General features: G+C 35.1%; 1 protein-coding gene across 2 annotated transcripts in view; it reads right to left on the minus strand.

Annotated features, from left to right (window-relative positions):
- The window catches only part of LOC129576177 (uncharacterized), a 125,322-nt gene that overhangs the window by 18,042 nt on the left and 94,153 nt on the right, over positions 1-13,127 (minus strand). For both annotated transcript variants that reach the window (XM_055460844.1, XM_055460843.1), the window contains exon 4: positions 12,038-12,407. In XM_055460844.1, coding sequence (XP_055316819.1) covers positions 12,038-12,407 — 370 coding nt within the window. The remainder of the gene's footprint in view (positions 1-12,037; positions 12,408-13,127) is intronic.

Raw genomic sequence — 13,127 nt, forward strand, 5'->3', positions numbered from 1 at the left:
ATGTTAAATCAAAATTATTTGTTTGTAAACTTACAAAATTGACTTTGTAAAATGGCAAACATAAAAGAGAGCGAGCGAAAGAGAGAGAGAGAGAGAGAGAGAGAAGGAAAGAAAAAACGAATCGTTGACAACAAATCATGAAAAAGCTCGCTATTATCAGAGCTCATTCGTCAATTATTTCACATTTGGCTGTGAACATGCAATGAATGAAAGATTTATTTTGTTTCAACGCACAGATGTGCACACATTTGAGCTACGAACTGCATGGTGACTAGTTTTATTTTTGGTTTTTTCTCTCCATTATTTAAAATTTGCATAAAGTATGATGTCATCAGTAAGTGTGCGCCGCCATTTTCTACGCGAAACTCTCACATGTTTTTCGTTATTGTTCACAATTCACATAAACACACACACTCATAATATTGTACATGTGCTCCAAATAATTTACATGCATGCCTGCGATATGTATATGCAAAGTTATTTATAGCCGTTTCAGTCGTTTGGTTAGTTTTATGTCTCAATTCAGTGCATAGAAATGTCGCTGCACGATTCGAGTTGCCATTCTCGCATTTATACCAAAACCGTTGCTATTTCATATGATTTATACACGTATAAAAAGCGACACTCAAAACAATTCGAAGATGATTTTTCAAACTCACAAAGCCAAAATGACATCCATGAAAGGAAACAAATATCTATTTTGATTCAAAATTGTTGGAAAATGCATAAAAACATCAATCCGTTGTCGGATGCATTTTAAATTAATGGCGTGAATTCTGAAGTTATCATTCGTCTAAGTCGTGTCTGTCTTTGAATCTTACATAGATATATGCTTATACTTTGTTCGATCTATGTGTATTTATATTAGATTTAAGTTCAATGACAGCTGCGTCCAGTAAAAAGCACAAATGGTTTGTCCGTGAACAATGTGCGAGAGGCACGAATTACTCGATTTCACTATGTAGTTTGCCGGTAAGTGGGCAAATTTGACGCATATTTTGGCGCTTTTTTTTCTAGTAGTTTGACAAATTCTAAGCAGTGCCGGTAGTAAATGTTAAAAATTATTTCTCATCCAACATGAGTATGGTACATTTTAATTTTGTGACTTAGATCTGAAATAAATTTAGTGTAGAGCTAATGAATTTGTGCCATTGTTTTCAATTATTTTCATGGGAATATTTGTCATAAATTCCCAGACTAAATTTATTTGCCTCTTGGCATCCGTTCGTTTTTTTTTTTTTTCTTCTTTCAAATTTCATTTTATGCATTCAGGAAGTCATTTCTTTCGCTTTTACGAGCTAGATAGTTGAATGTCGTTGTTTCGTGTTAAAGCATATACATTTCAACTTTTTCTGTTGTTCTGATTACGTTGTTGGAATGACACCGTGAGCTTGGGCACACTTTTCCGTGCAATGTATTTGTATGTACTCGCGTATGCTTGGTGTGATTTTGGCACGATAATTTTGGGTTTTCTAACGGATTCTTAATGCTCTTTATTTTATGATACGGTGAATTTGTGTGTTCAGATAGCTATTGTTGCTAGTTTCATTCTTCTTCGTAGTTGTGCAAAACTTGATTTTCAATGTCTTTTGAGATATGCGACACTGAATGTGTATCTATGCAACTTAATTTAATTTAAGTCTCAGGTAAATTTATTTTTCAAGTGCATGAGTATAATGTATTGTACACCTAACATACGTGAATATTTGTTTCTTTTCGCTTGACTACAAATGCCTTGCACATTGTTAGCTACCTTAGCTGGAGCAGTAGATTGGATTTATTAAATTCCACTCGTTTTTGCTACTCAGAGTAAGTTTAAACAGAAAGAATGAAACAACTCCGCGAACGACATAATTTCAAGAATAGTCCAACCGGTTTCGGGCACAGCTTAAGCTTTCCCTACTTCAAACTGCATCAAAAAGATAAATTAGTCTCTGCCATCTGCAATAGAACGACCGCATGCGTCATTGTGTGCATATCTCTTCGGCAGAGCGGTCAACGAGCGCTCGTTCGTTCGTTCGTATGCGAACATGTTCGTTTGTTCGTTCATTTGTTCGTAGAATCTACGAACATGTTCGTTCGTTCGTAGAATCTGCGAACATGTTCGTTTGTTCGTTCGTTCGTTCGTAGGTAAAATTTCATTTTTTTTTTTCAAACATAAAATTTTCTTATTTCTTAAAAAAATATAGGAATGATCCTATGTACTCAATAATACTGTAATTTTCAAGTTGTGAACATTATTTTCGCACAAAAAATTGAACGAATATTTTTTTGAGTTTCCACTTGCACAATTGAATGCATAAAACTAATTAAAAACATCTTCACTCAACAAAAAACATCGCTGAAAATCTTACTTTCACTCATTGTGGTTTGTGTGTCCGCTGGCGAGAATAGAAAGATATGATAATTAGCTGGACATGAACGTGGAAGTTGTAAAATGATGAAAGTAATGCATACAGAGAGAGAGAGAGTGAGAGAGATAAAAATGACAAAGACAGCAAAGTTCATCTCTTTTTGTCATTTATGGTGTGCAATTCAGAGAGACTTGTTGCAGTGATGATTTAAATCACATGGACGTTCAAACAGTGTGTGTTTTACGCACTGTGTTAAATCGCCACGTGCAAAACAGTTATACGTTTAGACAATGTTTTGTTCTGTGATCGTACAACACACACAGTTCGAGCGACAACGTGCTTCATGATATCACAGCAACAAGACGAATCTGAAATGTGCACACCATACTTGGCAAAAAGAGATGAACACTGTCTTTGTCACTTTTTTCTATCTCTCTCTCCGTATGCATCACTTTCTTCGTTTCACAACATTTGAAACCAGCATTATTATTGCTTATTGCATTATTATGCATCCAATTGTGCAAGTGGAAACTCAAAAAAATATTCGTTCAATTCTTTGTGCGAAAATAATGTTCACAACTTGAAAATTACAGTATTACAGTGCTTACAGTATTATTGAGTACATAGGATCATTCCTATATTTTTTTAAGAAATAAGAAAATTTTATGTTTGAAAAAAAAAATGAAATTTTACCTACGAACGAACGAACGAACGAACGAACGAACGAACGAACATGTTCGCAGATTCTACGAACGAACGAACGAACGAACGAACATGTTCGTAGATTCTACGAACGAACGAACGAACAAACGAACATGTTCGCATACGAACGAACGAACGAGCGCTCGTTGACCGCTCTGCTCTTCGGTAATGGTTAAATGCAATTTATTGTTGTACACACACAAAATTTTAATGGTTGATTGATGTAGAAATTTAAATTATCGGAAGTCGTAGCCATGTGTAAGCCATTTCATCTGTCTGTCATTTAGGTAAACTAAACAAGAAAGACGAATTTCAAGCAGCAAAGTATGCTCGAAATTTGCATTTTGTAAAATTTTCGTGAGCTTTTGATCGTTTTAATAAGAAGTCGTGAACAAACAGACATGCAAACGGCAAACGGTAAGTTGTTTGAATAGAGGGAGACGTAGACAAAAGGCAAAACTATGTTGCATCAACAACACAATCAACAATCAACATACATTGAAGTTGATAGTTTGGCTTTCGAGTGTCTTGTGTGTACACAACGTTCGTGTTCTATAGAAACAATAAAATAAATTTTGAAGCGATATCGACAAGCACATATATGCATATCGGATACAGGCTTCACAGCATAAAACGCTTGATTTACTACGGTGAAATTAATTGCTTAACCATGTGGACGGGATATATATGCTAGTAATGTTAACAGACTCCTAAGGATTTCAGCAAATATTTATCTATTGAACATGAACCGTATGTTTTTTTTCTTTCTTCTTGCACCGGATTGTAATAAACATACAAAAGATAATGTGTCATAATAACATGAACAATATGAAAACTTGACGTTGATAAAGGATAAGGAAAAAGGTTCTTTTTCGTCAAATATGTTTAAAATCAACAACGCACACTGAACTATAGAGTGAGCACCACTCAGTGAGCTCCTTCATTTTGCAAAATCATTTTGAAAACTATGTATATCTAACTACTGTATCGTAACGTAATTACTGAACAGGTCCATAGCTTATGGCAATGGACTATTCCAAGCGATTAGCTAGTTGATTCTGATTGATTTCAATCTCATCGCACAAATTCAATGTCATCACAATGTGTGGAAAATCGATTGATTTGAATAAACGACTATCGTGACTCATGCAAAAATGATTAAACGAGATACATTGATGCGGAATTTCGCGGTCATACACGAATACACGGAAATATTTTGCATTGAAGCATTTTAGCGATTCTAAAAACTTCTGCGATTACTAAGTTGATGAAGCGGATAATGAACGGATCCATGTAATTGAATAGAATTTTTTTTTGTTGTGACGGTCTCGGATTGAGACTCTCAGTTGCCTGCCTCAATTTAGTAAGACGTAGGCAGAATTTGTCCGGAAGATCTAGCGTCTTTAAAGTACTAATTCTTTTCTCTGAAATAATTTTAATTCTACACGGAATGATGGACAATATGTGTTCGGTGAATAAATTTCGGAGTAATAAATTCAATTCAATTGATTATCATTTACCTAAGACGGTGGACACACAGGCCTTATATAATATATACATGTTTATTAGATTATTATTCGTATATAATGGACGGGGAAGTTTTTTTTGTTTACTTTAGTGAGTTTTCCTCGGCTTCTACAGCAAATGTGCAGTTCGTTAGTAAATGATGGATTTACTGAATGTTTTCCAATTTTCCGTATTCAATCAAATGTATGTGAAGCCAATGTATCAAATCGAAATGATACACGCTATTTGGTTCGTCTGCGAAAAGATGACTCAGAATTGATTTGGACGAAGTTAAGGCTTTAAATGGCGTAGCCAAAATTCTATAAACTGCTCCAAACATTGTTTGCGGTGAGCTTCCGATGGATGTCTCATTTGTACATCTGCTGAGTCAAATTTGTTTATGGTCGAAAATCCGGAAATGAATCCCCATTTTATGTTTGTCTGTTCTTGCGAAGGACGACCGCACGAGGAAAAAAACGCTTTTGTCGGAAATGAAACGAAACTATAAAAATTCAGTTCGCACACACACACACACACACATATATCTATGCGTGTATATACTACCAGCTTTCGGTCCTATCCTCTGAGTTGCGACGCAAAATTTAACCGCACTGCTGAAGTTTAGTATAATTTATGAATTTGCCAGGGGAATATGAATAACGAAATGTTTGGTTCTGAACACAAGTTGAACAACAGAAGTTAACACAAATTGAAATGGATGTGCCAATTTCACGGCACCAAACGGCACACTCAAATATCCCATGTCAATTCATTCGACTTTTCAATGTGTCGGGTGTTGGAGAAGGATCTCAAAGAAAATAAATTTATCAATGCAGGCCGAAAATATTTCACATTTTAATGAGTAGAAAAAAGAGAATAAATCGAATTGTTTAGATAATTTCATGGTGTATGAATGATGATCCTAAATTGGCCCATTGTCCATGATAAAATTCTCTCTCACATAAGTGAGGTCATTCGCTTGCCTTTTATGGTGGCAATAATGGGCAAGATTCCAATAAAACTTTTCATATTTTTGCGTTTTCTCTTTTGTGATTCTTTCTTTTTTTTTTTTTTGTACAAAAGCTAGGTTGCGCAATGTCGTACTGTGAGCATTGTATTGAATTTGCTGTGTTATTTGGGTAATTGGAAACAATAGCGCCGCCGCTTCAGAAAGAATTCGATTGTATTTAGCCAAAAGTCGAACAAGCGAAAAAAAAAAGACAAACAACAACAATAAAATTTGATGTTGTTGCGAATGGAATGCACACAGTACACATACAGTGACTAGAACCTATGCCGTGTTTTTAATTGTTTTTGATAAATGTCCCATTAGCAATGACAAGCAACATAATAAAATATGTATTCCAGATGAAAGAGATTTTCCTTCGATCGTTGTTTGTTGGCCGCCCATTTCGAAACATTCTATTTACCCATGTAATACGGAATGAAATTTCGTATTTGGCTCAAAATTTATTGAATTTGTCACAATAAAACGAAGAGAAAAAAATGTGTCAAAGTGAAGTCGGAGGAAAAATGAAGGCAAAAAACTGTTTCTACGTCGACATGAATGATAAAAATAAAACTCATGTATATTTTGTGGCTGCAATCCATAACGGCGGATGGAGACAATAGTAGCATGCTATGCGAAAATTTGTATTGAGAATGTGGAATGGAATCATTTCATTTTTATTTTTATCATCATAGATTAAGACACTTGATTTATTTCGATTGCGTAGACTAGAGCCTGGATCAAAGACCATTTCCATCTCGTATAGGGATGCTGCTTGATAGTGTTTCTGCTTCAGAATACGAGCATTTGTGAACAAACAGCGACCAGGTTCATTTTATATCAAACGAATTTTCATTTTGCTCCGCTGTACAACAAGCTCTCTCCGCATTTTCTCGTAGCAAACGAGACTGCGCTCGTAAATAGCTAAAATATGTTGTAGCTTTTCTTATACTTTCAATAATTGATATCTGTCAATCAAATGATATTATCATTTTACTGAACATTCCATCATATTCTCGCTGTAGATGTTCAGCATTTTCAGAATCGTGGATATTTTCCAATCTGTTATCATTTTTGCAGAGCCCTCTCCAAAAATTTCAAATTGCACAGCATCGTCCCTTTGTTTTGCATGAAAATTTACACGATTTTTTTCTTTCTTCGTTTCTGTATGACAAACATATCTTATGACGCCATTGATAGGACCAAAAAATATGATTGTCAGTGGCAGAGATGATACGATGTAATATATCGGAATGGACATAAATTTTCAAGCCCAGAGAAACATGTTTTTGGCACAACACACGAACTCCATGTTAAATTGTGAAACATTTTCAAATCCATTTTATTGTGACATTTTCTAACGCAAACGAAATGTACATTTGATTTCATGTGGCTTTCAATGTGTATGGCAATATGCCAAGCGCAAATAGAACAGCATCAATTATTTTTCGCAATCGGCAAATTTTTCGTTCATGAAATGTCGATAATGGAAAAACTTCGCAGCCGAAAGAATAAAATGTTCGGATTGTGCAAGCAATGGCATTTGGGGAGAAAAAAAATTGTCAAAAAGATGACAAAATAATCAAAGGGGGAAATTCATCGTTCGAAGAAATACTTTCAGAAGAAAAAAAGAAAATAATGACGCTTGACGTGGTAATGTTTGAATTGAATTTCAATGTACAAAAGAGATTAAGGTTTAAAGCTGTAAAAATAAACATAATTGAATCATTAAACAGCCAAAAAACTGAAAATGCATCAAATTGTAAAATACTTTTTACGGTTTCACGTGTTAATAAATCGGAAATTTTTCCTTTAGAAAACATCATTTAGACGAACGGGGCTACGGAAAATATGGGTGAGCTTTTGTTTAATAGCTTATTTTCAGTCACAACCATTGACCACATAAATAATGCGAATGGCATTCGTAATGGAAGCAAATCTGACAATTGGCTTAAGCAATAGGCATTTATAGCCAATAGCACAAGGAGGACCAATATGTGCTTTGCTACAGATATACGGGCGACCATTAAAACTTATGACCAACAAATAAAAGTTGAATTTTTTTTTTTTAAACACAAACTTTTCACCGTACCACGAGTAAAACATTTGATGGCGGCTAAGATGCTCTATACGGAAAATACATCACCACAAACAAACAAACAAACAAAAAACTCATTGAATGTTTATGCATGAAATCGCTTAGAGCAATTCAGTTTTTGATACGCGTGAATTTTTGCTCGTCGTTTTGCTCGATTTTTTTTTTTTATGAAACTCGTAACTACTAATGCCGCTCGATGAGAAATTATGGCCTATAACTTTATAGGGTTTTTTTATGGCTGCGAGTAGCTTTTTGAATTAAGCGTAAAACAAATTATTATTAGAACCTTTGCGCACGATAGCAAAAGTCTGTGATTAGTTTGGCCTCTTACTTTACGTTCAAGTTTTACCGACTGTACAAACAAGCGGGTAAGAGAGGCGTCTTAATCGTATCGACTCCTATATTTTTTTTTGTGTGTAAAATTGGAATAGTATATGTCCCTTACTTTTCCAAATAATATTCGTACCGCTACACAGTTCTTTTTTATATAGTTTCCTCCGCAGTATTGCAAGATAGACAATATATTCTACTGTAGAGATGGTAAATCCATTCACGTATACCATTTATCCAATGTCTAAAAAACAACACAGCACTCACTTAAACTATGTTTTTATTGATTTCGGCTGCTATTTCGCTTCTGTTATTACTTTAAAATATACAGACACACTTTAAGTGAGGAGAATGATTGCGCCTATGAATTTGATAAAGAACTATCCTTTTCGATGAAAAACCAAAATTATCACGTTTTTGCCCATCCCTCTGCTCTTGCAGTTCAATTGTATGTTTTTTCCGGTTATTCACGCCGTTTCGCCAAATCGTTTTTCAATGTATCATATTATCATAAAAATAGAATACAATCAGAAAGACGATGCATCGATTCACGGGATGTGAACTCAGATTCATGTTGATCGTGTAGTTTTTCTTAGAATGAAGCGTAACCAATAGCATCAAACGGTGTGATATTATTTGCGATAGGACCTGAATAAATTTTGAAAATTGTCGGCAAATTTTTTCATAACCGTTCCTGGAATATTTTATATTCAAGTTAGCTCTGTGTGTGCGTGTGTATTTTTTTTTTTTTGGCCTAGCCCCATAGAAACCTAATGAGTGGTACAATGTTCAAGATATGCTGTGATTAACCTTCAACTCCATATGGCCGCCTTTTGAGATATACAAATTCTGCTAAAAATGGCAAACACGGTGAAACATCTCCGTAGATGTGGTATCGCATGTCCAAAATATCAGGAAAAACGGTTTTTTCGAGATGAATAATTTTGCTCAAAATCAAATAGAGAAAAATGCCAATTCTGTAGAAGAATTATGCAGTTAAGGGTTAATACAAATATTTTTCACCAATTCCAGACCAATCTAGACTGTTCACTTGATTTCGAATCGCAGCGCACGAAGGGAGAGCGAGAGCGAGAGAAACGATGAAGAAAGAATAGGAGGCTGTTAAGTGCCTAGTACCAATACAGGCGAATGGTGTGAGAAATGGTGGAAAGAGTAACAACTTTTGCTACGTGACATTTTTTCGAGTGGAAATGGTTATTATTGTTATTGTTGAGGTGCTTTTATGTGTATGCCATCCAATTTAACGATTTCATTTGTTTAAAGTTTTCACATACACTCAAACTCTCTCTCTCTCTCTCTCTCCCTCTCTCTCTCTCTCTCTCTCTCTCTTTCTTTCTTTCTTCGGTGTGCTTGCTTTTGCTACTTAAACTTTTATTTGTGTTGCTTAGCGGGATGTATACAGAAGTGTATTGTGGCGCATCAGACTTGAGTTTACCTCTTACATAATCTTTAAACTGAAATTCGTCTGCTTTCTACATAATTGTAAGTTCAATTTTAAATGACGTCATGTCAACGTACAATTCGCAGCTCGTAATATTCTAGTTTACCAGTTTTTAATCAATCACCCAAAAATTCAAGAGATTTGATGCGAAACAAGAGCAGATGGCGGTATGATTAGGAAGTAAAAGCTGTTCTTTCGGTACATGTATGTGTATGTTTTTGTATATAAGCGCACGAGTATAATCGCGATCTGCGAGGTTTAATTTGTTCCCAAATGTCTCATGCATTTGTATGAATTAAAATAGTCGCATGAATAAGGTGAAAATAAAAAAGTCCCAAAAGCTTGATTGAAAAGACATTTTTAATCTCACATTTTCCTTGAATCTTTTTCATTTCGAGCGAATGCATGACACATTTTGGAGCAAACGGAATTTCGCTGATCACGAATATTCTCATGTGTTCATAAAGTGTTGAAATAGTTGAAATGCTTCGTCACTTTGTTGACACAGCGATGAAGAAGTCAACATAAACGATTTTGTGTTTTCAAAAAAAAAAAAATGCTTAAAAGCGGCAGTAAAAGGAGATAAAAGTAAAGTTCTGCTCAAAGTTTGTGTGATAGAGCGACAGGCAGGCAGGCAGGCAGACGGGCAGAGATGTTGAGGAAAAGTTGAACAATGCACTTACACGCGCAAGTAAAATGCGATACAACAAGTTTCACGATGTAAAGGGAAGACAGGAAGACAGTTTGATTTGATTAAATGAAAACTTTTGATTATCATCTGCTCCGTTCGCCTCTGCTTCTCGCCCTTCACTCAAACGCATCTCATTTTGCGGGTTGCGAAAATTATGAAACAAAGCACCAATCAAGCTACACAAGGCAGACAAAACAACTCAACGTCCATTAACTTCTGCATCGCATCCACGTTTTACGTGTCATAACCTGACGCAAACACAATCATTTTGGAAAGTCGAAGAGCAAAATCAGGACTCAAAAAAAAAACCAGAGAAGCATGCAAGAACATTAGATTGCAATTAAAGCCTGAATTTATCTGTTGATTTTTATTGTATCTAGCTTTTTTATTCTCAACATTTTTAAAATAATGGAATTAAACTCTCTTCAACACAAATTTACGGATTATCACAGTCGGCGACAGCAGGTGCGAGTGACGAAATCACCCCAAGTACTTTCGAAGCTTTTACATCGCTCATTAGTTGGAAGAATTTTTTCATATAATTGATATCACATGCTTTGTGTTCGCTTTCGACACAATTTCGAATGGATTCGAGAGAAAGGTTTGATTCAATAAAATCATTGCAGAAACAAATCTCTCATATGTCGCTGTCAGAATGCCAGAGATAGATTAGCAAACACTTGAGCTAATTGCTTGCCAAGTATTTGAATATTTTGGTTTATTTTTATGGCGTCATCGCCCAAATAGATTTGAATATATGCAAAGTGTGTTGTGCGTTTGCACAAGTGGCCTAACTGTCTAATAGACAATATATACACGACAGTCGTGTATAGACAGTGTCTATGAAGTTTGCTGTGCATATATGGAAAACAATGGAATATTTGAAATTTATAATAGAATCATTCCCGTAGACCAAATCTTCATTCGTAATTTCAACATTGCTGAAATGCATTTGGTGAACCGGTGAATCAACATATTCGATATTGAAATTACCATGTGTACTTGCTCTCAATGTCAACAAAGTAAAGTTTTCCCTCAGACTGTTTGACTTTGGAAAATTTTTCTAACAACATGTGACCCAAACCAATATTTATACAAAACTGTAAGCTTTTTCAGCTTTTAGAGATGCGACTGGAAAATGTGTCGGCACAAAAGAAACACCAAGTGTGTACGAGATAAAAATATGAGGGAAAAAAAATAATAAAAGAGTAATGTTTTGGAAAATCAATTCTTCTGCCTCAATGAACTTTGATATATCAAGCGTCTTTCCGTCGATGCATTTATGCCACCACAGTGTGACACAATCTGGGTATGTTTATAAGTAAATTTTCCTTCAATCTATAGCCTGTTCCGTCTTCGTCGCTATTTGATGGCATTAAACACACATACGGAGGAAAATATGTCGACATGGCAATATTGTGTTTGACTGTGAAGTACTTAACTTCAACTTGATGCATCTCACTTTTATACAAGCGACAGAAACGAAGAGGCAAGGTTGAAATCGTTTCGAACGCAGAAAAAAAAATCGAAAATTTCCTTATGATTTACCTCAAGATAAACATGTCTCAAGATTTTGAATGGAATTTTCGATCTCAAAATGGCCAAGCTTCGAGACTTGTACACACCAACGATATCTTCAGTAGATGGCGTTGATATGCAGCTGTGACGTGATATTCTTTTCTAGTCTCTTGCCAAGCTTCTATTCAGATTATGTATGAACACTTCGTACTGCTTTTTTCTTTTTTTTCTCAATAAAATCACGACAATTGATTCTAATTTCAAATAAAGCAACAAATCTCTTAATGAGTTATCGCCTGAAAAAAAAGGTTCATTCTTGAACACCAAAGCAATAATACTAAAATTATCTATTGTAAATGCTACTCACCGCTACATTCATCTGGTTCATCACTTTTATCCGCACAGTCCGGAATGCCATTGCAATATTTTGATAGTGATATGCAGGTTCCATTCGGGCATTTCCACTCGGATATTTTGCACATTAGTTTCGGTTTTGACATCGGTATATTGTTATTTGCATTGTTGCTGGATCGACTTTTATTACCATTGTTGGTCGCTCTGTCATGCTGCTGTTGATTATCGCCTGTGACGGGTGATAGTGGGCTCAGTAACGATGACGAAAATGATGATGATGGCAATGATAGTGCATGCACAAGCATTGGCTTCGAAATCAATGTATCGAAACCAATGAGCGCATAGAGCAGCGCTGAGATAAAGCAATGTCCATCCATTCGAACCTAAAAGCGGTTTTAAAAATGAGAGAGAGAGAGAGAGAAACATTCAATTAATTCAATAAAATTTACTAATAATAATAACAATTAAGATTAAATTGATATTAAGTGCATATGCATATGCATATGCATTCAATGCATTTTATTGTCACCGCTCAAAATTATGGATTATTATATAAAGCATTAATTAAAATGATGTTTGTACACAGATTGAAATATGAAAAATCAACGAAATTCTCTCGCGACCGTATGGAATTCACGTGAACATTTCTTGGAAATTCGGCAAGTTGATTTTGTTGTAATGAAATTGAGTTTTTTTTTTCATCCAATGTATCGAGTTGGAACCGAAATAAAGAATTTTTTCGAAATCCATTAAAATGGAACATCAAACAAAGAATCCGTATCACTGAAATCTGTTCCACTAAGCGTATTTCAGTCATTGTTCCGCTTTTATAGAATTTTTTCCTCTGCAGTTTCATTTTGAATGAATCCTTTGGCCATTGTTGGAAAAACGAAACAATGTGATACAGATCCATTAATATGAAATCATATTGTTTCGTTTCTCCAACTTTTTTCATGCTTTTCATTCAAATTAATTTCCGAGATATTGGTGACGTCGCAATTAGATACAATGCAAATTCAGTGATATGGAGTCCTTATTAAGAACTGCGAATTTCAATATTGCGATAACACAAGCAGATTATACACACAAAAGGACCACATCCA

The sequence above is a fragment of the Sitodiplosis mosellana genome, unplaced genomic scaffold (assembly GCF_009176505.1).
Source record: "Sitodiplosis mosellana isolate CC-2019 unplaced genomic scaffold, AAFC_SMos_1.0 Smas_scaffold_6181, whole genome shotgun sequence".
Taxonomy (NCBI): domain Eukaryota; kingdom Metazoa; phylum Arthropoda; class Insecta; order Diptera; family Cecidomyiidae; genus Sitodiplosis; species Sitodiplosis mosellana.